This window comes from Phallusia mammillata, chromosome 7, assembly GCF_965637545.1.
Source record: "Phallusia mammillata chromosome 7, kaPhaMamm4.hap1.1, whole genome shotgun sequence".
NCBI lineage: Eukaryota > Metazoa > Chordata > Ascidiacea > Phlebobranchia > Ascidiidae > Phallusia > Phallusia mammillata.
In genome coordinates, this window is record NC_137258.1 from 751,072 (window position 1) to 778,826 (window position 27,755).

At 41.2% G+C, this 27,755-nt stretch overlaps 2 protein-coding genes across 3 annotated transcripts; one reads left to right on the forward strand and one right to left on the reverse strand.

Moving 5' to 3' along the window:
- LOC145238734 (uncharacterized) lies at window positions 1-27,388 on the reverse strand. Of its 2 annotated transcripts, none has more exons than XM_080101984.1 (20): window positions 27,208-27,388; window positions 24,199-24,404; window positions 23,968-24,028; window positions 22,095-22,133; window positions 21,527-21,783; window positions 21,027-21,200; window positions 20,495-20,626; window positions 8,175-8,304; window positions 7,753-7,986; window positions 7,395-7,539; window positions 6,895-7,149; window positions 5,976-6,087; window positions 5,401-5,531; window positions 4,736-4,908; window positions 3,386-3,533; window positions 2,762-2,917; window positions 2,148-2,316; window positions 1,838-2,089; window positions 1,207-1,446; window positions 1-612 (listed from the first exon to the last, which is right to left on the reverse strand). In XM_080101984.1, the coding sequence occupies exons 2-20, from the start codon at window positions 24,247-24,249 to the stop codon at window positions 337-339; spliced, it is 3,135 nt and encodes a 1,044-aa protein (XP_079958110.1). In that variant the 5' UTR covers window positions 24,250-24,404; window positions 27,208-27,388; the 3' UTR covers window positions 1-336. The 2 variants fall into 2 exon arrangements, with proteins under 2 accessions (XP_079958110.1, XP_079958111.1); XM_080101985.1 differs by having other exon boundaries at window positions 1,207-1,434; window positions 27,208-27,387.
- On the forward strand, window positions 12,872-19,744 carry LOC145238737 (cytochrome P450 1A1-like). Its single transcript, XM_080101988.1, has 8 exons — window positions 12,872-13,047; window positions 13,307-13,499; window positions 13,974-14,075; window positions 14,550-14,703; window positions 16,330-16,542; window positions 17,289-17,705; window positions 18,023-18,238; window positions 18,721-19,744. Exons 1-8 carry the CDS (start codon window positions 12,903-12,905, stop codon window positions 19,039-19,041), a joined length of 1,761 nt encoding a protein of 586 aa, XP_079958114.1. The 5' UTR covers window positions 12,872-12,902; the 3' UTR covers window positions 19,042-19,744.
- Window positions 27,389-27,755: the final 367 nt, after the last annotated feature.

The window sequence follows — 27,755 nt, forward strand, 5'->3', positions numbered from 1 at the left end:
TTTTTCTTTCTACAAACCTATGTTTTATTTCACGAATTCTAACTTAACAACCACGAAACCAAAACGCACCAAATTCCAGCAAAAAGTTTCCACATGCAGTTGATTTGATGAGTTGTTGTAGCTCTACTCTTGGACAAATAGTTCATAATGGACCATACTGAGTTTATCATTATGAAAGGTTGTTCTCTGGATCATTAAGCAACTGCTACCAAACCCGGGTATGACAAATTACATAAAATATTTCCTGTGGAGATAAACATTGGTTAGCTGAAGTTTCCCGAAGCAGAAGACATTTTCCACTTTAATCATTTTCCCGGAGAAATTCGGCGCTACTATTTACACTGGCGTCTCTGTTGTCACGGCGACGTCGGTATTTTCCTCATTCTTCTGCTTATCAAGAAGCGACGCCATCCAAACTTCATCAGTCTCATCCAGAAGAGACTCGTTATCGATGCTGTTGAGTCCGGAATCGTAGCTCATCTTCATTTTGCGATCCTCATCTTTAAGATACTCATCCAGGGAGTCCTCTTTGTCTCCGGATGTCGGAGCTCCTTCCTTCTCGTCTTCCAGATTCTTCACAATTTGATCAGCTAACATGAGATCCAGTTTCAGCTAAAAAAAGTCACGTGAAAAATCATATGCCAACAAAACGGAAAGGCAATATCGTGAAACATTGAAAGGTGCTTGTAATATTCCGAGAAAGGAAACAAGTTTAAGCATGTAGAGCGAATCCTCAACGTGAAGTATGGTAGTGGTAGAAAAGCAAATAACCTTTACAGCAGGGGTCGGCAACCTTTTTTGTACTGCGGACCGTTTTTGAAACTGAAATTTTTTTGTGGAACGGCCTTCAAACAACTACAAATAATTAGCAATGAAATGCTTAAAATATTCTATCAATCCGGGATACATGGGCAAAATGTTTTAAGCATTTAACCTACAAAGTACGGCCCGGTAACGAACTTCTCGCGGACCGGCACTGGCCGACAACTGCCTTACAGGTCCCAGTTGTTACCAATTCATTTGCGCCAGTTTATACTTTTGAGTTGAAATCGAGTCCGAAATTGGGTTCCAAATCCGAAAGTACAAGCCCGAAACCCGAACCGGAAATTTTGTTAAAAGGGCGAAAGTTCCACGACACAAACATGGCCTATAGTTAGAAAATCAAGCCCGAACCCGACCCGACTTACAAACATAGTCTTCGCCTACCTGTGCCTCCTTGGGCAGTGTGATGTGTGAGAGCGTGCTCGAAATAATCCTGTCATTTTTCACCGGCATTCCGGGCAGTGGCAAGTTTTTGTCTTTCAACGAGGGGTTTCCCCTGGATTTCGGGGTGTTGGCAGTCGATGACGTAGCGGTGCTTGCGTCATACTCTACAGTGGCTGCGTATTTATCTTCCTCTTCTTTAATTGTGCTCGGAAGACGAGATGTGAAAATCTGAAAGATCCGCTGGTTAAAGGAGAAGATTATTGCCGATTGTGTTTGGACAAGTTCCCTAATTACACTGAGGACCACTGTAAGCAACATTAGATGTACACACTGTAGCCACACACCAGTTTATACGCAGTACAGATTTTCATTGTGTCTGGAGATACACACAAGCTCACTGCGGACCACTGTAAGCAACATTAGATGTACACGCTGTGGCCACACACCAGTTTATGCTCAGCATAGATTTCATGTGTCTGGAGATACACACAAGCTCCCTGAGTACACCGAGGACCACTGTGAGTAACATTAGATGTGTACGCTGTTACCACACACCAGTGTAAGTATGTGCTTAGAATGTGAGAGCAATACGCGAGCGTTTAAATACAAAATATTGATCATTATGATGTACCTTCGGAAAGAGATTAGTGATTTTACGAAGTCGCTTCATTTTTACTCGTTCCACGTCACTTCCGTCGCTCGACGTTTGATCAGAACTGTTGAAAGACGATGACGTAGGCATCTCGAAACTGATGCTGTTCCGGAAGCGACGCAAACCGTTTGCCACGTTCAACCCGAAAGCTCCTGATTGCTGATCTTGCTTGGTAAAGTGTTTGGACGTCGACGAACCGAACCATTTGTGACGTCGGGCATCTTCACGAACCTGCCGGAAATGCATTAGTCAAAAACCTTGAAAAGTGGAAATTAAGAATAAACGTCACCTCTGAGTTGCAGAGGCAATGGAAGACAAAGAGGAAAAATCCCTGCAGGGAGTTTGTGATGGCGAAGAGATACTGGAAGACGAGAGTGTTCTCGCTAAGACACAAGAAGCCGAAAAGCCACGTTGTTCCGAGCAGTGGGAAGAGAAAGATGCTCCCCTTTACTGCGTTCCTGCATGGACAAACGATTTCAAGCATTATGATGGAATTAGTTATTGCCGAAACATGACGATTTGAGCCAGCAGCTCCAGCCATTCCTCCGTAACAGGGTGCACAATAACAATCTCAAGGGTGAGTAGAGGTTTAATTACGTAAAAATGTAATGGTAATAGTTAATTTGTTTATAAGAGTTACAGTGCATGCTATCTATGATTATATTTGCACAACATTATGTTTGTGTTGTCTTAAAATCTTCCGTCTAGCCTAAACTGTTTATGTCAGGTCGGTAACAGAGAGAAAAATATTTCAAGTATAAACGGAATCCTGGAATCTGTTTTGAGGGGCGTATAAAAGTAAAATTTATTAAAGAACAACGCAATCAACTTCCATCTTTAAAAAAAAACGCTATGTGGTGCCAGAGAGCCAATAGATGGTTAGAATTAAGCGACAACAAATACCTGGTCTTTGCCAGTTTCATATGATTCGACTTCTCGGGTTGTATGTTGAGAATTACTCGCACCACAGTTATGAGAATCACTGTGTTGATGATAAGAACGAGTAAGGCTGGAGCAGAGAAGGCCCAGATTGAATTATCAGCTGGTGACAACCAACAACTGCAAATAATAAATCGATGAAATGTGTCTGTATTAGGACTACACGGACCAAATCATCGTTTTATCACTAATACACACAATCATACAAAAAGGTTTACGCAAGTTTCCTGACTTGAAAAGTCAATACTTTTTTATTCTAGAACAGGGTTTGTTAACCGTTTTTACTCCCTGTTTTTTATTTAATGCAAAATCCAGTTCGTTTTAAGTTTTTAGATATAGGCCTACTAGGAAAAAACGAAGCACTAAATATGGTTGCTCCCATTCAAAGCAAAATTCAAGTGTTCCGAGTTTTATTACAGGTTAATTGGGATTGATATTTAAATCAATTAGACAGAATTTCCCAATTAAACCATCTTTCATACTATGAGCTTATTTTTAGGGGTGCTCTGTATCTCATGAGCACTTGACAAGTGGCGCTAACAGTCTCGAACATCGACAAAACTCAAATAAACAACAACGTTGTCTTACATTCCGTTCGATCCGAGCTTCACGTTGAGGATTCCCATTGAAATTGCCATAATAAGCAGCGGCGCTCCCCATCCAGCGAATATGTAATACTTCACCCAACGTCGAGCGGACACGAACACAACGACCACTTGCGAGTAAAGATGAATGCCTGTGTGAGAGGGATAGTTGAGTTAAGTTGTGTTCAAGTGTTAGGGATGGAAGGAGACATTGTACGCCGTCGATCATTGCCACGATTTGCAAAACGACCGCATATGTCTATTGGCTTGATGATTTTACATTGATACTGAAGTGACATCACTTTGTTTCCCAAGCAGTTGGTTGGCCATTTTGAACCATTTTTCTCTGTGGTTTATGCCCAGTTGTGGCATCGAACAGAATAGGTGAGACATGACTTTTTACCCTGTTACTCTCAACAAACTGGAGTGCTGTTAGATGGCCACACTAGCCAATACGGCCTATGTCTTGTCACCAGCTGCACTGATGAGGCCTTAAAGGTCGAAACAGTGTGCACTGTCTGCGGCTGCTATGTGTTGCATGAAAATGTACGGAAATATGGCCCTTGACGTTTGTAGGGTAATTTGTTATTTTGATAACCATTGAATATATTTCGAAACTTGATCTTCTAATATAAGTCTATATTATAAAGGACGGTAATGATTTTGCCCCATGGACAATTGCATGTTATACCGGAATGACAAATAAACTTTGTTGCTTTTAATGCATTATTTCTTGAGAAAAATAGAGATCGGGGTTACTGTTTGTTTCAACATGGGTTCGGTTTTAAAGTACACTTGTGTTTACTCAGTACGTCAGGCCCATTGGAAGCGATATACCGAATCAAGCCGGTTTCACAAGCATTTCCATATGGTACGGCATAAACTAGAAAATCTAGCCTGCGGCGGGATTCGAACCCTCACGAATGTTTTCATACTAACGTATGTTTACTAGTATTCATATTTTAAATAAAAAACATCATGTTGGCCACAGTCATAACTAAATTGTTGCAAAATAATCAACCTTAGGGCATCGGTCTACCGCGAAATGTGCTTTTAAGTGACAAATCTAAACGAAAACTTGTTACCTAGGTTCTCTTTAGTGTTTGGCAAGTGATTTGGCGTTTCGAGCGAACAGATTTAAAACGTTTAAAAACGCTCATAATCAATTAACCGTTTGAAACCGACTTGCGTGCGAACAAGCCAGAATTTGCCAGACATTTTTGCACGCCAGATCCAAATCAGTTGATTACGTAATTACACAGTGGCGAGTTGATGTGAAAATTTCGCACGCGATTCTCCGCCAATCCTTCATGAACTTTCCCATACGTCATCACCCGGCAATCCCGCTCCCCACCTTCTATAAGCATCCACGCCAACACCGACATGTTGAAGTAATAGAGGAATACTGTGACGATGACGCAGGTGGTTGTGGATGACTCAGCAATTTCTTCAAAGAGAAACACGAGGTCTGCCAAACCTACCGCCACACCGAGATTAAAGTGAATCTTCATGTTTTCTGTGTGAAATCTACAGGGAAAGTTCGTAGGTTAACCAATGCAACTGACAAAGTTTGATCTTGGTCGTAAAAATATCTCAATACTGAGAAAAACAAAACGTAATGGTTTCCAAAAAGCAACACAAAATTCACGTTTTGTGTGTTTTCCCAACGGAAACAACTAGCTGTGACGGACAATATATAGGTTACTTTTGATTTTTCTACAACACATAATTATTTTAAAGATTTTGTCGGAATTTTTCAAATTCACCACCCTCTTTTGTAAACACATTTTGCCACGATCAACCCAATAAGAATGTTGATTGATGGAAACACTTGTATGTAAGGTTGCGTTGACCTTATAGCACGACCTATGATAGAGCCACCAAAACTGTCAGGTGACTTAAACCCTGGTAAGTCTGTTTACACGTCGATGGAATATTCAGCATCTTGCTGATGTTGTAACGCTCGAAGCCTTATCGCATCAGTAACATGATGTTTGGAATGCCACACACATTACTTACTTGAGTTTGATGAAAGCCGCACACATGAAGAGAACGCCGATAAACGACAACGCGCAGCCGATCTTTGATATTATGCTGAGCGCTTTCTGGTGGCCGAGCACAGTTGCGTCGTCCATGTTGTAATCGACGATCTAATCACAAACATGTTTCAATGAATGCCCTGCTGACATAGAACGCTTTTTCAGCAACTTATTCGACGACCGAGTGCCATGACACAGAGTTCGTAATGATGAATAGACATTAGGGCTGTAGATGCGCTGCTATTTATTTGTAGGTTGGGTACTGAGTTTTAGGCTAAAGGGGAATTAGGTTAATAGTCTTTTGTTCTCGAGTTCGATTCCTAGCTCAAACCTTTACAGTTTACGGGTGGATTGTAAACTTGAATGGCATAAGGGCTGTGGATGCGATGTTTTATTTTATTTGTAAGTCGGGTATTGAGGTTAAGTTTAAGGATGTCGCAGTCTTTCGCTCACGAGTTTGACTTCTACATTTTTCAATTGTAAACTCCTTCGACAAGCTCCATAAAGATCGTATTGTTAGCAGTCGGAATAAATAGTGTTATAGGATGAGTTTACCTGTATAAGCACGGCAAAGCTTGTGAGATGTGAACAGTTGCAGACAGTGTGTGTTGCATTGGATGAGAGCACGGAACAGCCTCTGGTTGACCAAGAACCTGCGTCACCTCCACTACAAGCGAACAAAACATACACGAGTGGTTAGTTGAAGGTTTGTCCCGTTTGCTGTGGTCGCTACCAGCAGCGTTGTGGCTCGCGTAGTAAGTGGATGTATTTACTGTGAGCGGGTGTGGCAGCTGAGTCTTACAACAGCGATCTGGCTTGTATTTGTCGAACACGGGCTTGACAGATCGCGTAAACAGACTTCTTGGCACGCAAGGAGGATGCCTCTACAGCTCGCAGTGCGAATGTAAAATCGTAACGAGGAACATATTAAGAGGATTAGTCGGGCGGATACGGGCTTGTCCATGTACATTTGTCGCACATGTTTTGCGACAACAGCAGCAGTAGGAGTTAAGAAATTTACGGAAACCTTTCATGGTGGCGATTACCTCATATGTGACATGGCGCAATCCTATAGGAAGTTTTTGCCAAATATGTTAATGGGATCTGATCAGAAAATGCAAGGTAAACATTTACTCTGGAAAGAAAGTGTAAAAATTATGCAAACCTTCCTATGCATAACAAAATCAATTGGGTGTATTTTTCACATTTGAAGAAGACCAACCTACCGAACATTAGACATAAAGTGAATATTATAGACACTAAAATAAAAGTAGTCGTAGCTTGATCAAATAACTGCTATCGCCATCAAATAGCGTGTGTGTAGTGAGTACATTCCATTGAAGGCGTTGCAACAATTAATATTGTAAGCATCGGGTGAAATTAAGCAAACTATTTACAAGCTCTGCGGCAGTTTGTTTTCATCAAAACAAACATCCAACTTGTGGTAATTTCATAAATTAACACCTGAACCGACCTGGTGTCAGTATCCCAATACACACAGTGAAGCGTCTCCTCGCTGTGAGTGATCGGACTCGGTTCGGGGGCAGATGTTGTCCCGTTGACGGGTCGGTCCAATCCAGTCACATTACCACGCGCTTCTCTCTCGTGCCTGAACACAATGATGACGGGATCACGTTGGAAGACAACTTCCGGTGGAGGCGGGATGACGGTGGTGGTGAGAACAGCGCTGTTGATCACATTACGACGAACTGTTTCTCCACGCTGCAATCTGGAAAAGTTTGAAAAAAGTTTGGTTGCAAATTTTGTAAATGATGTAAAACTTAGTTCAGAAGCAGTTTGGAATCCATAAGTGACACATATGCATACAAGCGCCCCTGATCTTTATGGATTATTAAAGGATTTGTATTTCCAGGCGAATAAAATATGTTTTTTCCACCAGCCTTGCGGTTCACAAGCAATGTCACCGATATACAAGACAAATGTTTTTCAATCTACAACCCAACGTCTCCTCACCTGTCGTCGTTTTTCCGTGTCGGCATGGAACGACCTAAGTTCTTATACCTCACATTCATCACCACAGATTTGTCGCCTAATGCTCGGCGTGGTAAACTGATCGTGTCACCCAGAAAATCCTCACGCCGAGGTGGGAAAGTTGTGTCTGAAACCGAAAGGCACAGAAGATGCAATAACATTTCCGTGTTCATCTAACTAGCTTAAAACTTATCATGCTTATCTGGCCAACTGAAGGCATTAGGTCATTGCAACCTTGTTTTCGTAGTAGTAAGAAATTCAAGTTTAAAATATCAAGTTTGTTTAACACAAGGCCGAAGCAATATTAAGATACAAAGTAACAAACTACAAACAATCTCACGTGTGTTTGTGACGAATGTTTGGTGTGGTCGCTTGGTGGCGCTGGTGGTGGGGCGGATTTCCTCCCCCTCATCTTCTTCTTCCTGCTCATCCGGTCCAGGGAAGGTGTAAGTTGATGAGGATGTGGATGAAAATGACTCATCAGAGCTGCTGGAGAATGTTTCCCCATCCCCCGTTGATCTTACGAGAGGTGAGTTTTCACCCCGTCCGGTTTTGATCACTTCCATCCAAAATGCTGAGCAAGAGAAACATAGAAATTTGTTATCAGTTGTTTCTGAAGGTGAATAAACTAAAATAGTTTTGCAAAAATTGTCCAGAAATTTTTGGTTTCTGCCAAACGCAAACACAGCAATAGGCTGGAAATTAGAAAACGCGAGAAACATGGCCGCTGTATGCAGGTTAACAAAAACAAATGTTACTCACCCACTGATTCCGCCTCCGACTTGATGTAATTGTTTGAAGTTTGGTTTGCATCGAGCAGATAGTGACTGGCTTCTCTGCACAAGGTTTCGGCGGTCGTCACAACACCAGCGCTTCCAGGAACAACGGGATTCTGCAACAACAAAACTCTTGTCAGCATTTGCCACACACGTGTTGAAATACACAAGGGCATGCGACAGGAGGACACCAAGTACATGTGGACACGACAGAATGCCGAAGTCTTACAGCTGTAACCCCAAACTTTGGCGCGTGAGTTTTTGCTGCAAGCACCGATTGCACAAAGATGTCTGTCCTGTTCGTTGGTGCGTGTCGAACTCGTCATTGGGTTAAAACTAAAAATAGACGAGGGTCGCTTTAATGCTGCGTCGGTTTCGCTTGATATGACACCGTGTGCTTCAGCAAGTATCAGTAACTTTCCAGCGTTTTTCGCAACGTGTTAACTTTGATCGCTTTCCAAATGCAACAGCTAAACGACATGACTTTACACTAGCTAAGAGTTATGTCGCAAACTGAAAACCCCTGGAATTTTATACCGAGTCAAATGCACTTCTGTGGTTTAGGGCATTTTTTTACAAAACCCGAATGAAGCAACAAACAAAATCAAATTGTTTGCGCGTCGTCATAATTCCACTTCTGCGAACACATGTCATTATTTCACGTGTATAGCTTTGCCAAATATTTCTCCCAAACCAGGCAAACAATTTTATCCGGCCGCTTTTATTTGGAATTGAAGTAAAGGGTAAAAGTTTACCACTAAACCACAAAAATTTCAGCGATTCCCCGCTTGCACAAGTATATTGTGTTGCTAGATATTCCGGGGGCCAAAACATTGCAAATATGCTTCAAGATTTGCAAGAAGTAAAAAGTAACTGAACACAATGGACAAGCGGGAAGCATTGTTGGACGCAGTGATCGTAAACACCCGAATTGTCACCATTACTTGGAGATATAAACATCAGATAATACGAGGCATCTTCTATCCTACAGCGATCAAAAAACTCAAAGCCCGCGGCGCATTGATCCAGCAACGAGCGAGTTGAACAGGCGTAATGACCAGCGAATACGAAAAGAGGATTTGGTCGCCGGAGTCCGAGCGGAAACACACAGACCGCGACGGCCCAGAGAATCGCGTGCGAAGCCATGTTTTGTGCGCGGAACTTCTTCACTGGGGAAGCATCGGCATTCCGCGCACGTTTCACCTGCGACCCCAACCCGAGTTCGTTCATCACGTGATTCGCCAGTTCACCAGTCGTAAGCGGCTTGGAACGGCCGATTGTCTTTGCTCAATACTTCAGGGGAAACGGGATAAATCACAAATCGAACAAAGTTTATTGCGTCACAATCGCGTGCCGTATCTCCCGACTCGTAAATTCGAATCAATAGTATTTGACATCGTCGTGACCTGCCAAGCGAATCCGCCTTTGTTGACATCCAAAGGTCGCTCATGCTGAGGCGGAGCCCCTATACCACGTGCGCCTTTTTACAACTGTGGATTGAAGTGTCAGAAATCGTGGCCAGTTTCACCGTTGTTTAATCGGCCAACCTGTATCAGCTGCTATTTATAAATATTTGTAACCGAAGCACGTTGTGTCTCCGCCGCTTTGACATTTTTACGGGAACGAAGCTACGCGGCGCCTCGAAAGCTGAGCTTGTATTTCCCGACGTGGAGAAGCAGACGACTGTGTGTTGTGGACTGATTGCGTGTTAGCTTGGGGATTTAATTGCCCGACATGGTGCGGTAAGCAGCGGTAGTAACTCGGTAACCTCGGTCGCACGCGATCCTAGGCTTCTGTTGGTTACTTTTCGCCGATTTCTGGAAATCCGCTACCTCAGTTCTGTTGTCACGCGAGATGCTGCACGCTACAAGTGGCATCGGCACGACACGATCGAGCGCGCTTTAATTACTCGTCCACTACAAGCCCGATGGGTCAGTGGCCGCTAATGGCCGGCGCCTGCACTCCGCTTCACCACATAAAGCAATGGCGGCCGGAACAGATCAGCGCTAATTATTGATTTAACAGGGAGAAGCGAAACGACGATCGGTCACGCGATGTCGAGGATTAAACTCCAGCTTATCAGTTGATTCTGGTTGTAGTCTGCACGCGACACTCAAACCTTGACACGCGAACTTGGTTAGAAAGCCACGCTACTGTTTTCTCCGACGTTAAACAGCGGAAGAAGTGAAGGGTATTTAGCGCGAAGCTCGGAAGGCCAGCGGTGGCAAATACGACTGAGGCCAGATCACGAATAATGAGAGTTGTGCAGGTTTAGATACTTTGTGTAGTTGTTTGCCTTCGTGCCCGATTTGGATTTGCCCTGGTTTCAACGGGACCGAGGTAGGGCAATAAACTCGCCCCTCGCCAAACAACACAACTAGCGAACAGGCGGTTTCACTACGAAGCGGTATTAGCAGGAATGTTAGGAATGTGGGGACAGCGCGAGTGCATTGCTGGCTGCTGATGGTGTCTGTAGAAATTGGGAAATGTGACAAGAGTAGGGGAACTCAGGAAGCAGGTCTCTCCAATGCAAGGCACAACCCGGAAAGCGATCAAATGCATTCGGCGTTATTTGAAACGCATTTACTCAAGTAACAGCCGCAACAACAAACATAGCATTGCGCCCTTGTGGTTGTGCCAGCGCAATTTAATTACTTTATGCAGCAGCCAAAAAACGCACAGGAGTGTTGAACAATAGTTTAGCAACCGAAAAGAAGTTAATATATCAAGGGCATAAATTGTTTTCAGAATTGCAAGCACAAAACTACATAAATCGAAAATCAAATCGTTCAAGTGTTTTCACAAAATGAGTTGAATTTATGACGAAGCATTTTAGTTGGCAACCACTTGTCCATGAACCCACTTGAGTTTAACCAAAGTTCATGTGTGGTTAACTGCACGGTTGTTCGTCGCAAAGTGCCAGGCGCTCGCGTACGAAGCTACCTTCCTCGCATCATAACCACCGCCAACCCTTAGGGGGATTGCGAGGCTCAGTTCGTTGCGTTGCTCAGCTGAAAAGGAAAGGTCGCCGGGTAATTGTTGCCCCGACCTATACAAACTCGCTACTAACCCTGGTATTCAGCAGCAATAGCTCGTTTGTTCTACAGTGTTCCCTCTGGGATGAATGACTTTTAGAGGGTGACATCAGGGCTATATTCGGCTTCCCAGCTGACCTATTGGTCTAGTTAAGAAGTGGCGTAAAAGTAGGTTTGCTGCTTGGTGGTCTATTGTCAATAACAAAGTCTATTTTGCCGCAGCCGGCAGTAGTGCTAGCAGGAAGACATCTGGTGGAGTATAGTTGGTCGCAAAACTTAAGTTAAGTATAAGAAAAAGTTGGTTGAAAGACAGATGCACTTGTACAATGCAGCAGTTAGACGTTCAACATTCAAAACATTCAGAAGTTTAACATCGAAAACAGGCACGGTTTAATGTTCTGTGGTATGCATAGCAGGCGTAGAGAAGGCAGCCAATAAAACAACGCGTTAAGATTTGCTTGTCTGTTCCTTACTGAAACATAGTTGTCGTGATAGTGGAAATAATCCGCACATTCAGTGTTTAGGGTACGACTATTCAAATTATCACTAATGTCACACATTTGGCTTTAAAAATTGGTGTCGAAAAATTTTATATTTTGGTGTGCTGGCAACCGACAGGGTGTTTCTGCGGTATCGAAAAAACTGAATTCCTATATAGCATAGTATTGAGAAGGTATTCGATCAAAATTGTTGCAGTGCTACGTGCCTCCCTGCACGGTGGTCGTATGTGCACAGGACAGATAATATACTTGTTTGATGTGGACAGCAACGCGATGTCCGATCAAACTTGTTCCTGCGATGGCAGCACACAAAAGTCGCGTGACCTAGACGAGATTAAATAAACAACCGGCTTTAACAGTCGAAGAATGATTAGGCGTTTTCACTCACATAAGATAGACTCTGATCAACTTGAAAACTGGAGAAAAGGTTACTGTTGCCGAGAGCTTAATGAGCTCGGTTTGTGGACCACGCAGCGTTTGTGATGATTCGTTGATGTATATTTATGGTTCAAATATTTTGGGAAACAGGGAGAACAGTATAATGTAAACGCTGCTACCAGTCCTGCGTAGGAATTCAAGTCGAAAGCAAAGTCCAACTTAAACATCTAAACGCAAACGGTAAAGACAATCCAAGGCAGAAACACAGAGAAACCAAAATTATATTTTTTAAAGTCCAACCAGTTGTATTAAATAATTCATGAAAACTAATCAGTGTCAACATTTTCTAAATATTCAAAGCCCGGAATGCTTTAATGTGATTCCGTTTCAATTTCTGTCAAATCATTGCAATCGATTGCCGGAAAACGATAAAGGAATTTTGTATTTGATGTTTGCCAACAATTTGAATGTGCCATAAAGTCAAACTAGCCATTGAATTTATATTAAAACCGCCCTTGGTAAGCAAATCTCATGGATTGACGTGTTTTAATGCCTATACCCTGTTTGACATTTTTAATCTTCTTTAAATAGATCAAAGAAATGTCAATGAACTATTTCTCAAAAACTTAAGATATGTACAGACTAGTAAGATTCTTTACACCTCGCACATTTCTGTCTAACATAATATTAACAACTCCTAAGAAACCAAAATCAGATATAATCAACGATTCCGCTGATCTTCCGCAAATAATAACACGTTCTTATTCCAGGATGAACAATCAAACGATCTAGGGTGTAATAATGTCGTGCTTTGTGACGTCATTGGTACGTCACATAGGGTCATTGTGGTGCGAACCCACCACTATTGTATTGACTTGGATTGCGTTCTTCAGTTTTGCGATTTACTGGCTGCAGAAAAAGTCTTCTCGGAATCTCGACACCGATGGTAAGATTTCTATTTGCTGGCAACGATCTCTGTGGTCGTTATGGCAACAATAATAAAATCAAAATTGACACCTATCTTACTGTGACAGGCTGCATTTTCTTATATAGACGCTGATAAAAGTGTTCTCTGGCAGATGTATTACGACAGTGCGATCATTTGTCATTTTTACACAACTCTTCAAATAGGCGGATTTTTTTCCATTCCATTTAGGCGCATTATGTATGAGTCTTAATTATAACTAACTTGTGATTTCACGCAGGCGGCAAAAATCACGTGACACACTTCCGTGACCTCCCGTCACCCCGGGGAATCCCCCTGCTGGGTAATGTGACCCAGTTGGGTGATAAGCCCCACCTTGTTCTGACCGAGTGGGCGAAGAAGTACGGATCTCTGTTCCGCATAAAGATAGGATGCAAAGACGTCCTGGTTGTTACGGGGTTAGACACGATCCGGTAAGAACACTGAATATAAATTGCGATTTCTACGCGATTCACTTTGTAAGCAACCAAACAAACTCTCTTCACAAACGTTTGTCAAAAAAACCTTTTGTGATCAGATAAATGATAATACCCAGTGGCGGATTCAAATTTTTTGTCAGCCGGTTCTATCACAAAAGTCATATTTTCAGCCGGTTTGTTACAAAAAGTCCATTGACCGTAACCAGTAATGCTAACCGGTTTGCTGATCTCATAAAATTTCGTGAGACGATTCTATAGAACCGGTGCGAACTGACTGAATCCCACCACTGATAATACTAAAGTTGACCCATATAAAAATCCGAACACAAAAATCAACGGACTAACCATACACAACTATTATGCATTTGTGTTGAAAGACAGTCAACATTTAAATCGAAGACAGTCCTTCCCCTGTAACGTATACTGCCTTGTGTCGTTGATTTCAAGGCATTCCTGGTTTATTTGAAGGAAGGCCAACCAAAAACGGCACGGAGACTTCGCTGGTCGACCACCTTACGAAACGTCCAAACTTATCTGCGAGGGAAACAGCATGACCTTTGAAAACTACAGGTAACTTGGGAAAATAGTATCCAAGCCCTTGTTCGCAACTTAACCTGATGTAAGTTGTAGAATGTGGACAAAACTTTAAATAATAGTATTATTTGTAAGAAATAAATAGTCAGTTCGAGTTTGGTTAAGGCCATTGTTTAATTGTTGTAACTATACAATGTAAAGGTCTGCATGTAATCCAATCATAACTGTTCTTCTGATTAAAACTAATGTTTCGACATACAATAAATATTTGCACCGGATTGTACTTTTTGTAAAAGAAACAAGAAGCACAAGTTTGGTTAAGGACATTGTTTAACCGCTTGCCTCAGAATGAAAAAGGTGCTTTTGTGCAACAAAGATTTTTGGGGAATAAACAAGCATGGTTGTTGTAACTCTATACGGTGGAAAGGTTTGCATATGATCAAATCATAACTGCTTGTTATAATATGCGGATTTGAGGCAAACTACTCATCCCAGACAACTTATATTTAGTGAGAGTTGGACGCGGAGGAAGCGTTGCGCAAAGCAGGCGATTCTACTTTACACGACTGGACGCGATCCCGGGAAGAGAAGTGTGATGGAGGAATCAGCAAACTGGAACGCAAACAACCTCATTGATGAGATGATCGAAGATGCTGATGAACAGGTCAGTGAGTCGGGGTGCGAACATATGAACTTTACATCTATCCAATTGATAAACAAATTCCTTTGCTCTATACAAGTGAACTTGTTTTTTGATTCAAGTTTGTAGAGCTTTTCCGGCAATTTTTGTTTTTTTATCGTTCACTGTACTACGCGCATTCAGTGTTATTTACCCTGATGAAGACGACCTGTATAGGACGTCGAAATGTCGGAATAAAACTACGATTGCCAGAAGAGCTCTATACACTTGATATTATGCCTGGCAGCAACAGCTTATATATGGTTGTTTGATTCTTTGAAGTGATTTTCATGTGCAATTCCGATAGTGAAACTTGGGCAAAGTTGTTTATGAGGCATATTAGGTTTAAAACACTTCAATTAAAACAACAATTCAACTATTCCCAGGTATAAATTAAAGCTGCATTTGTTTTGCACTGAAAAGCTCAATCTAGCAGCACAAACTCTTATTCAATGGACTGGATAAACTTCTTACAAATCGACGTGTTTTGACGTGGTTAGTGTGCGGGGTAATTGTGTATTTTGTTGTGATACGCTTCTAAAAGATCTTTACGCTGTCGCAACTGTATGGAACGCACAATGTATCGAAATTGACGTTGTAATGAATTTTCACGCTGAATGGAAATGAATTGGGTCGGTTTCAACAAAATCATTCAAAGAGTTAAGCAGCATGGAGTAAAACTGTTATGAAAAAAGATCAGTTAATTCGCGCTTTTCACAAGCCTATACACACCTTATACGAAATTACACCACAATAATTTAAAGTACTAGATTATATGACGAAAACCATGAACAAAACGTTTCACAATAATAACTTTGATTTGTAAATTCGCTTGAACGAAAGGAATAAAAATTCAAGACATTTCTGGTTTTAATCAATACAAATTCAATGGCTGTCCTGTGTGAGATAATTCGATGAGACTGTCTGGTATTTGCGGCGCCATTTTGATTACGAATAATGTAATTGGTATCCGTGAAACGGTCGAAAATGGTTGCCCGGCGTACGAAGGCAAATTAATTTCTAACAGATAAACACATTAGTTAAGTATTGGTCTATGAATCAAACTAACCGACAAAATGTAGCCTTTAAAACCTTCTCACATTACTAGGAAATGTATGCTGCACATGAATAGACCTAAAGTTGCTCACAGTGGCCCTCAGTGTCTCAGAGAGCTTATGTGTATGCCTATATAGACACATGAAAAATATATGCTGTGCATAAACTGGTGTGTGACCATGGCGTGTACATCTAATTTTGCTCACAGTGGCCCTCTGTGTACTATGAAAGCGTGTAGGCCCAGATACATCAACAAGTAGCTTGACTAATCCTTAATTGCCACAGTTTCACATTTAATCGGGCTTGTGCCTCGTTTGTTTCGCAAAAACTTATCGTTGAAGTAAATAAGAAACCAATTACAATTGTTATTTATACATATCAAAAGAGGTATTTTTTATCGGCAAACGGCGACAAGGTTCTCTGGTTAGACTTGATTAAAACAAAACTACCACTTGCTTTTAGATTTATCCGAAAGTAATATATTAAGCCAACGCTTAAAATCCTGAGACATCTTAACTCACATATTGATTTTCATGTTGGAATGTTTACCAACAGGATCACGTGATCGACCCGGAACCGCTGGTATTGAGAAATGGACTCAACACAATCAGCCAACTCTGCTTCGGCAGAACGTTCGGAAAAGGCGACCCTATGTTGTACGAGTTTCTCTCAATCAGTCAAAGCTTCGATGGGGCGATGGGATCGGCCCAGCCCGTCAACTTCTGGCCTTTCATCAAACACATTCCCGTCTTAAACCGACCTTACAAGGTAGGCTGGTTTGGTTTTAAGTGATCTATCATATGTTGACGATGGGCAAAAAGTCCACTTTTTACGGTGGTTGGTGAAGAACATTCTTGCAACTATAAACTCAAATTACCAGAATATTCCTGTCGAAAGTATGGGATTCCTACTAATTGCCCTCTCAGTAAAACATATGCACAATAAGTCTGTTTTGGTGGTAGTTGTGGTAGAATTTATTGCTAAAAAAACATGACTTAGAACTTCAACTCTTAATAGCGAGTTATGCCATCGAGATCCATTAAGTCGGGGGTTTCACAGTTGGTGAACCCAATATTTGTGGTAAACTCCCACCCCCATAAATACAATGTTAACGTGGAAATCCCCCAGGTAATCCCATCCTACGTCTTTGGGTGATAACTAGTCGATGAGAAAAATGGGAAAACCGCAGAACTTTGTTACAATTTTGGTTGACGTGTAGACTGTTCTAAGTGCTAGTAGTGCTTCTAATCGTTGTTGGGCGTATGTTTAGTGCAATTAATTTGGTCCTGATTGCAATGACTGGGCGTGTACACTCAGACGTGCCCAAGATCGTTTGTTTAATTGCAGTTTGGGAAATAAATAAACACCCTGTGGTTTTGATGCATTTCGTCATCAAGTACAACGAAAATCTGACATAAAGATATTTGAATCAGTTTTTGCCAAACGCCATTTACCTTCCTTATGTATTCTGTGTCAGCTAACTCAACATATCTTTACCTGCTTTTATTTTTCAGCACTTGCAGACATACGCGATTGCCTATTGGAAATTCGTGGTTTCGCTTTTGGACAAACACTTGGATACTTACAACCCAAATCACCTGCGAGATATCATAGACTGCCTCAAGTTTGCAAGCGACACGGCATCGAAAAAAGCCAAGAATACCAACAACAACGAGAACACTGCTGACTACCTGATGACATCCAACGGTGTGAACGGGAATTCGTGTCAGCACGCCCAGGACAACGGATGTAATGCAAATATCGATGGATTGACCAATGACCTTGATCAAGGTGACTCTTCAGCGTACAATCTCCAGAAGAGAATATGTTACACAGCTGGTGATGTGTTCGGTGCTGGGTATGACACTCTGCACACTGCGCTCATATGGACGATATTCTACATGGCTGCCTTCCCAGAAACACAGAAGAAGGTGAGTCAAGCTATCTCAGATCAAGTATTGCTCCATCTCAGTGATTAGTTTGACCATTAAACTGATCAACCCATCCTAGTACACTGTGTCTTTGAGCAAACGTTGTCACAATAAGTTGGAAAGCTGAAATCGGACTAGAACTTAGATTAGCTACGAGTGTTTCAAAAAGTGACAAAAGACAACAAAATGTTTGATAGTAAAATGTTTTTTCAAGAAATTTTGCTACAGATCTTGTGGAAATTTAGCATCTGGTAAAAAGTAAGTTTAACCCCAATGTGTTTTTGAGTGAAACTTATAGCAACTTGTTTTGTATGGAGTTAAGAGATGAGGTTGACGCCGCTGTTGGTCCGGACGAAAACCCAACACTTCGCCTTCATAAATCCCTCACACCCTATACACAAGCGTGGATCTATGAAGTATTGCGACATGTCGCCATCGTCCCGCTGCTTATCCCTCACTACACAACGCGAGAAACCGAGCTGGAAAACTGCCAAATACCTCCTGACGTTATCGTGATGCTCAATGCCTACCAGGTAAAACTTCACAAGGTTTTGTATGTAAACTAGCTCAAAGGTTTTCAAGTAGTGTGTGTATAATGTATAAACGCAAATATATCGAGAAAAATACATCGTGGCTACAGATGCCACGAGCTTTAGTTGTGAAAAGTTCCCTTTAATTCTGGTTTCCTGAAAACCAATTCCTGAAGTAAACTCGGCTAATCCGTTTTCTAATACATATGTCAATTGTCGGATCAATTGGTGTCTGGAAAGTAAACGGACGGCCAAGTGTTTTAATGAAACAACTGAAGTATTTACACAAAATACACCGGGACAGATGCCACGAGCTTGAGTTGTGAACAGTTGCCTTTAATTGTGGTTGCCGTGGTGGAAAAAATATCCCTGAATAAAATCTGCTAACCCATTTTCTAGTATAGCCTATATGTCACTTTTCGCATTAATTGGAGTCTGGAAAATGAAGTGCCACTTGATAAACATGAAGTATTTTTCTCACGTAGACAACACGAGATCCTGAACTTTGGGAAGAACCAGAAGAATTCCGTCCGGAGCGCTTCCTCCAAGAGTCGGAGGATGGAGAAGAGGGAAGTCGGTTGTCCGGAGAAGCTGTTTCCAACTTAATCGTGTGGGGGACTGGACCACGCAAGTGTCTGGGGTACGAGTTGTCACGGAATCAGCTCTTCATATTTGTTTGTAACCTGGTTCGACGCTGCAACATCGCACAATCCAGACCCGGGGTGGAACCAGTTTATCCGTGGCCAGTAACATTCGGACTTACAATAAAACCGACCGAGTTTAAAGTGAAGATCACTGAGCGATAGACGGCGGTAAAATGTGCCTATTCACTCTGGAATTACTGCGTCATGCTATACGTAACACAAGTATTGGCGTGCGAAAGTGAAGTCAGCAGTCTTTCCTTAATTGATGTCCGTATTATAGGTAACACAAACCGGTTGGACCTCCGTTGTTGGGCTCGAAATTTTAACACAATGCACAATGCCTAAAACTTTGTTGTTGTAACTGACAGAACTTATAAGCGTCGTTGAGTATTTTTTCTTGTGTATTCGCAGAGGTGTTGTCCGTAGTTTTATTCGTTTCCAAATCCCTCAAAGTCTCCACTTTGCTCGAATTTTGCTTTTCATCCGTGTTCTTCATATCGATAATACCGACAACACATAGAAGGGGCACACTTCCTTCGCCTATACAACCTTCTCTCAGCCACTTCTGCTGTAAGAGAATTCTAACAGCTAATGAATAGGCTGGTTGACAACTGCGTTTCCGTTTCAACAAATACGTTTCCTCTGTTTGTATTGATGACTTGCTTGGAGTTGTGGTAAACTGTGTTTGCATGCCAGCGTAGTTTGTTTCGTCTGCTTGAGAACACAGTGTTGTAGCTGGGATAATATTATTAATTTCTCTGTTTTTTGTATCTATGCCTGTTTCGTGCTTGATCGTGTTGCAATTAACAGTGTTTTGTGTCGTTGTTCCTCAGAGAATAAAACTTATGTGTGTACCTAAACCGAACACAGGGAAATTGTTTCTTTTACGGGCCGATATTTAAGCGCCAATCGCTTACTACCACGTATCCAAATCTTTAGCGCCACCCTTCGACGGGCAAGTACATGCTGTCTCCATGGTAACGGCAGCTAAACATGTGACTCGCAAGGGCATGGTTGTCATTGGCTGAATAAACTTTGTAAGTGTTTCGCAGTGGAGTGTTTGGTTTGATGGCATGGAGAAGCCGACGCTGACATGGCGAACCATTAGTCGAACACACAAACCCGAATATACAATAACCGCAGAATAAACGCGATCAGCCCCGAAGCCACTGAGGTCAGATAATCATCATCGTGTGGCAAAGAGAAAAAAACGAAATCTGCTGACCGAGTTTTCGTGGAAAGTAAAATCTGATGATATCAGGTTAAGTTAACTAATCCCACAAATAAAACGTCGCCAGAGCAACAGTCGAACAAGCAGCAGTAATCTACAAACACACGAGGCTGCATTTAACGTCGGAAACTTATTAAGTTGCGCTTGGCGATCAACAGTGACAAGGAAGATAAAAAATGTCTTCGTTTGCTTGACAAAGTAGGTAAATCAAAGTCCATTCATACCCGATATTTTCAGACGTCGATCTAACTTCCTATTCTCTAATGATTCGGTTTTCGCGAGAAACTTTTAACATGCAACGATTGTTAAAATGTTGCTCCGGTTCGCCATGCTACATGGTATTGACTAATAGATTTGACAGAATTATTTAAATGTTCAGTTTACCTTCTGTACCATTAACCATGCATCAGCGTAGCTCGGGTCGATAATCAGGCTGCTCACATTGGCAATCACGTCAGTGAACTCTTTCACGCCCTCCAGTGACGTGTTTGCAATGGGATTTAGCTTCATGACGGTCTGATACAAAACAAACGAATTTTAGTTGTTTTTCATCCAACCTTACACATATAAGCTATTGCTGCCAGGCATAGTATCAAGGTTAAAGAGCTCTTCTGGCAAATGTGATTTTATTCCGACACATGATGTACTGGTCTTGAACTACAAAGCCATGTTGGATGCAAACGTTTTCATTGGTTCTGAAACACTAATGGTATCACTAGCAAACACATCACTCCGACCTTATACGAGAAATGCCAAATTTGGTATGTTTTCTGGCGGTGTGTTCAAATACAATGCTTTTGCATGGGAAGATGGTATTGGTTTACGGTTACCATGACATTTACATCACGACACAAAGATTCCTGAAACAAGGTCTAGGTGAAACTTTAATGAGGTACGAGGACGGCTTTGGACTCACCAGTATCGATTCTCCGGCAATTTCAAGCTCACTCGGAAGAATAGCGGCTATTCCAGCAGTGATTTCACTCCCTGACCCTGGTTCTTCGGCTGGTTGAACCAACTCTGCAACATTTCCGAGCGCTGTACTCGCTTCGGCTACGTTAATTTCCGTGAGATTTTTCAGTCGGTTGACCTAAACAAAAATTTTAAGTTGCCATGTTGACTGAAAGCAGACACATGTAAGTCCTTAAATTTAAACTAGCACCACATTTCCCAGTAACAACATATTCAAAGCAAGTATGTTAAAATACACTTTTTTGTTCTTTTTTGCACATACCATAAGCCTCGGGTAATCTGGGCCCGTTTGGACCAAAAAATTGTCCCGAATAGGCGAAGATCCGAATTAACCGATGTTGATTAAATTAAATCTTTGTACTTCAAATTTTGTCTAAATTAAGAGATTCGGATTTGCCAAATCCATAAAGCCTATGTTGAACACACGCGAGTATTTTGTTTCACCTCTTCTTCCATCTGCCTGTACTTGGCCGACTTCCTTTCGAAGTAATCCCAACCTACTCCGCCGTAAGGGTCATCGGGCACTGTGCCAGGCTGGTTGTAGAACGCTGGGGGAGCGGTGCCGCGCGCCTTCTCGTAGACTGAGCAAGCCCTGGCCTCAACGCTGTAGCAAAAACTGCGGCAGTAAATAGTCTTTTCCTCCAGACAATTCTGCACGCATTCCTCCATCGAGATTTGCGTCCAAAAGAAGTTGTACTCGTCTGCAGGACAAGAAAGAACGTGAGGAGATAACTCTTTGGGGGATGGCGCCATGACACACTTAAACTGCCACAATAGCGGAGTTCTTTTATGCTGCGCTGTGCTCGAAAACGCGTCAGGGCTACAGGTTTGTTTCGATTGAGGTTACAATGTACATGCATGAAACGTTTCAGAACATTATGCTTTACTCTTTAGACAAGCACACAACCAAGCATCCACATATATACTTATAAACTTAGCTGTTGTTATCCAGGCTTGGTTACAAAGTTTAGGCCACAACGAATGCTGTAGTGAAATATAAACTTCAACTTACCCATTTTCATTCCACGGACGCGGACGAAATCACGTTCAACTAAAATTAAAATAAAATGAAAGTTAAACTTCTGGTAACAGTAGATAAAATATTTAACAGCTGCGGCAATATGCGTGCAATATGTATATATGTAAATATATATTTGTTAGATACTTTAGACCAGTGGTTCTCAACTGGTGGTCAATGGACACTAGTGGTCCATGATGACTTTTTGGGTGGTCCACAGGACGTCCGCTAAATTTGTTGATAAACTAGAGATGATAGCATATTATATATTAAGAGAGCATTAAAATGTTACCTGTTTATCATTGTATTTTACTTCTTGAAAATCGGTTTTAAAGAATCATGTTTCAAGCCCAAAAGGATTGTTTCGTATGCGTACTTCAATCTTGATCCAAAAGAAATGTCCACGATATTATTTTTATTGAGCCAGTGGTCCATGGCCTAAAACTAGTTGAGAACCACTGCTTTAGACATTGGCAAAAATCAAAACGTTGGCTTCCCACTCGGACTTAATTATGTCGTAATATTATTTAAAAAACTTTCGGATTAAATTTCGACCCTCTCCCCCTCAAGGTTTCTTTCGGAAGCAAATGCCCTAAAATCTAGACTCAAAAATATCGATTGAAGTTTTTGCAAATGATGCCTAAAGGATATCTCAAAATTAACGAACAGCGCTTGATAAACGACAAACCAGAAGAAATTGTTGGAAAATAAATACGAAAAACAGTGTTGTGTTTCAGTGTGATGAGCACGAGGTATTGCGAAAGGTCGTCGCCAGACAACATTGAACTGCACGGCTGGATTTAAGCTAACTTTCTAAGGCCTACTTTGTGGCTGTCATTCGCGACGAAACAGCGCCCTTGTTTGAAGTTGTCTGGACCGCGTCTGCGGCGACGACACTGTCCCTACGCCAGCGGTTCCCAACCTATTTGTTGCCGTGACCCCTTAAGAACATTTGCAGTGACCTCAAGGATAAAATTAGTGGGGCATACATTATAATTTTTATAGCTATATATTAAAGATCCACCCCAACTTTAAGTACTCGTTTAGATACTAATTAACAAACAATCGCTGGATTGAATAAGTGCGGTTATTTTGTATTCTATTTGTTAAACACATTTTTGACTTACCGTGTTTGTTTACTGTATTTTTTCTTAACAATGAAGTTGTCCAAAAGTTTATTTTTTAGGGGGCTATAGTCGTCCATGGCCTAAAATGAGTCGGGAACCACTGACTTAAGTGACCCAGGTAAATTGTCAGGCGATCCCAGTTGGGGACCGCTGCCCAACGCGATTAAATATACAAACACGAAGCTGAAAACGAAAATGCAATCTGCAAAACTATTTCGGTTCTGGTAAACCCAAGCAGCATGGCTCAGTCTAGTCTATGGTTTATACGAGAAACATTTTTCGGTATATGCGACAATTACCTCACCACAAATCCTGGTAATTGACAAACGTTTGAAACAAATATTGTACATTTTGGCTTTACAAGTGATTTTATAAATCTTTGCTTTATAAAATTTTATTATTGGGGCTTAATACAGTGTTCAATTTTGGTTTTGCTACCTTTTCGAGCAAATTCAGTTTTAACAAACATCTAAAATCGAAAACAAACTTTACAGGGCAAAAAAAATCAGAGTCAGTATATTTGTGTAAAACATGACTACGTTTCGACAAGTGCTATTGTCATCATCAGGTCATAAGAAATACAAGCGACAGAAGGCATGCAACTGGGTGCCACACAACGGTTTACACAAATATAATGGCTCTGATTTTTTGCTCTGATTATTTAAAACCGTGAATAGTGTACCTAAACTTTACAGAGATTTTACCAATCTTAAAAATTTTGACAAAATTGTTTAACCCACTTTTCTTGAGAATCGAACTGTCGTCTGATCCGCTCATTCCAGCAAATCCAAAAAGAAATATCTGAGACAATAATTAAATGTAAATCATGACATAATTCCTGATGACACAAAATTATGACAACACATCGACAGTAACACGCATTTAAATCAGAGTTTGACATAAAAATAAATTCTCATAATTAAATCGTTAAATATCAACGTTGTCAACTGAATAAAAATTTAACAACTCACCAGCAAAAGATAGTGGGGATTACAAATCCTTAGCTGCATGTCGTTTGTCATGTCACTCACAAATTGTTTTTCTTTACAATTTAATAATTACAGTATTTTTACATTCATGCTCAGCACACGACAATTTCAAAAGTTTCGACAAATTTATCCGTATTTCTGGCCGACTACCATGATGGAAAAAACATCTTTGTCGCGCTGATCCGGTTCTAAAAAATAAAAAAAAACATTTTCTTGCCAATAAATATTCGAACAAAATGTTAACATAAAATCAAGGTGTGTTCTACGCTGAAATTATAGTACGCCAGGTCCATTTAAGGCGTTATGTCGAATCAGCACTGAAATTGAATGTAATTGGAACTCTAGTTGACTTTCTATGACAAGTCGCAACCAAAGCTTGACCAGTAAGTTGTTTACGAACTTCCTAAACCTCAGTATTACAGCATATCCGGAACACAAAAAGCTGACGGGATTCCCAAACACAACTCGACCCTGACTCATAAGCCGAGTTGGTTTAAGCTTCACCAGGACAAGATGTTCCAGCGAAGCCCGAAACCTCCACGGGCAGATCGAAATAGAAGCGATCAACAAGGAATTGTTACCGAGCGAAATAAACAAACTTCGTCATTTTTTGTGCGCCCCTCCGTCGCAGGATGGCCAGTTTAAACAAAAAACTTTCGCACAATGCCGCGCTCTCGCAACAACCCCGGCCCTTTCCCCCTCAAAAGGGGAGGGAACCGCCATCGCTACAGTTCGCGACGTTTCTGAAAACAAACGAAATTCGCGAGAGTTCCAGCTCTTGTTTCTGCCTCTCAAGGACACTCAAGGTCGTGTCTCCAGTGGGGGAAAACTGCTTCGCGATACTTGCCCAGTAACTTATCGTCAATTAAGACCCGAACTCGAAGGAAATCACGCTCTAAACGCGTGCACAGCCACTACTGCTCTCCTGCCTGCTTGGCGAGTTAAGTAGATGCTCATGCGTTGAAAGTCGTTCTGTCAACAGGCCAACATTTTCGGCCAGTTCCATTCAAACATTTCTTTTTGTGAGCGAATAAACAAAGCGGACATCACAAACAATTCCCGATTTGCGTCATTGTTGCCATTGGTGATCGTGTTTCGTCAGTAGTTTATTTGCGCACTTAATTCTCAACAAGTGACTTGTAAAATACTTGATTGAGCGCCAAATAAATGGACGGAAGTTGGATTACTACTACTGATTAGATTCCGCACTTGTCACACAAACAAACTGCTTTAACTGTTTTTCGTGTGTTAACTGTGTGTTTTTGTAGCTGTTTAAACCTTTTTGGGCATCTATCGCAAAAAGCGTATTTTTTATGTATTTCTGTTATTGACTACAATCCAATCTCAGCCTTCACCTAGCGGAAACCGCTTCAACAAGTTGACTCGCATGGAGCGCTAAAGCGTAGGAACTACGGGGAAAATGTGCGCCCTTTATGTGAAACATATTCACCCATATAATTGTCACACTTGTTACATGTTGTCGGCGTTAAAACAACGATATTGCGTGCTGTTTTCACAACAAATGTCAAGGCTGTAGTGACGCACCGAATCCGTCTCTAATAAGGATCGAATCAGGTCGAAAATGCAGTGACCTTACAGATGAATGTTCTGAACTGAACCTTGCGTTGTTAATGCAGGCGAACCCATTTATGATGCTCCAAAGCGTGATCGTGCTTGTTAAGTGTAACAATTAGTTAATTTATGAACCTTTAAATAGGCGGCATTGAAAGTTTGGTCATTATTTCATACACTCAAAAAGTCGGCGAAACGGCTTATTCGGCTGAAGTGTTTCGGCCAAGCAAAACTTTAGTGCATCACTAATTAAAACTACCAACCTTTTAAAACAGCTTTTGTGCCAAAATGTTTTAATTGCATTCGACTCGCATAAAATAATTAACTACAAAACTAACCCACCACCATTAAATGAAACTAAACTGTCTGCAACTGTCGCAATAAATAACTGCGTCCAAAAGTGTTACATATTCGCCGTAATGTTCACCTCACTTCCAATTCAACCTTACAACAAACAAATACAGAAAAAGTCTTCAAACCTTCCTATCAAAACAAAAACCAGCTTTCCTGAACACAACATTAATCGTGGCCACAAGCAAGCAAATGCAATGCAGAGCAAAGCGAGGAAAAAGCGCGGATTGTAACAGAAGTTGTGCCTCGGGAAAACAGCTGGGCAAAAAGCGTGGAAAACCTACAACGCCTCCAGCCTGGCGCTTGGAATGTGCAACAATGCGGGGATATATCGTAGAGTTTATAATCGGTTGTTCACAAACGTAGAAACAACTATTCCGTTGGTATTTGTATATCGTTCTCTAAAGTCATTCTATGTTACGTCGCTGTACCGAAATATAAAAAACGTTTCTCCGCGGGCCTGGTAGCTGGGAGCAGTTGCGACTGTTATATCTACGCTGCTTGTTTTTTATTCTTTTTTGTCTAATTTATTACATTTTCAAGTTGGAGTTTGACATTGACATTTGGTTATTGCAGCAGAAACCAAGATGAGAGGTATTAAAAAGGCAGCTATTAAAGAGGCAGTTAAAACTAAAAAACAGAATTTTTGTGTGAATCTTTGTTGTTCTGAATCGCAACCGAAGATCACAATCAATGACTAATCTCAGGACTGTACATTTTGTGTTTGTTTTTTTGATTTTGATTTATAAATCCAACAAGAGTGATCAAAGCTCGCTACAATCAAAATGAACAAACTAGATTTTGCAGAATGGGCTATACTTTTCAATGAGGTTTTGGAAATAAAATCGGAATTAAAAAAAAACGTTACAAAGCGTGCCTCGGGTTAGAAATCATATGTGATTTTCTATAGAAATGGTAGAAAATAATAGAAAACGTGAAATATTAAAAACGTCCACTTGACGGCGGTGCGGTGCTACACGAATCGTTTTTACGACTGTGTTGATTTGGCAAAACATTTAAAACGAACTTAAATACAGTATTGCGAATTAAAAAACATTTAGTACTTACATTACGTGTTTGATAACTCAACAAATGTGCCGTTCCTTTTCAGGTGGGTCCGGTCATATTTTTGAGGGTTCGACCGGTCGTTCGTCTGTCAATATAGGAAGCTATGCTGGGATTAGACACAGGGTTGTCTGCGGCATTTTAGGTGGGAATGGATCAAGCACATTTCACTCAAACTTGTAACGCTTGTGCTTCACTCAACGTCATCTGTAAAACATGAAATCTACGTTATATTTCGGGATGGATTGCCACCGGCTTTAGGGGAAATGGGTTCAACGCTCTGAAGTTTTAGGGTGAACGCCTAGTTGGTGAAAGATAAAGATAGAAAACGTGGTGAGAAAATCAGCAAAGTATGACTTAACTCAAAGGTTTTAAATTTCATTTTCTAAATTTGTAGTTTTAAATTTCCAATGGATTAAAGTGGATTTCGCTACGTTCAACCGTTTTGCTTTTTAACTCAGAAAATAACGCAAAAACAAATGATACAGCTTGTTAACATGGTTTTGAAAGTAGGTTTTAAAATCAACATTGCCTAGTGTAAAATGAAAACC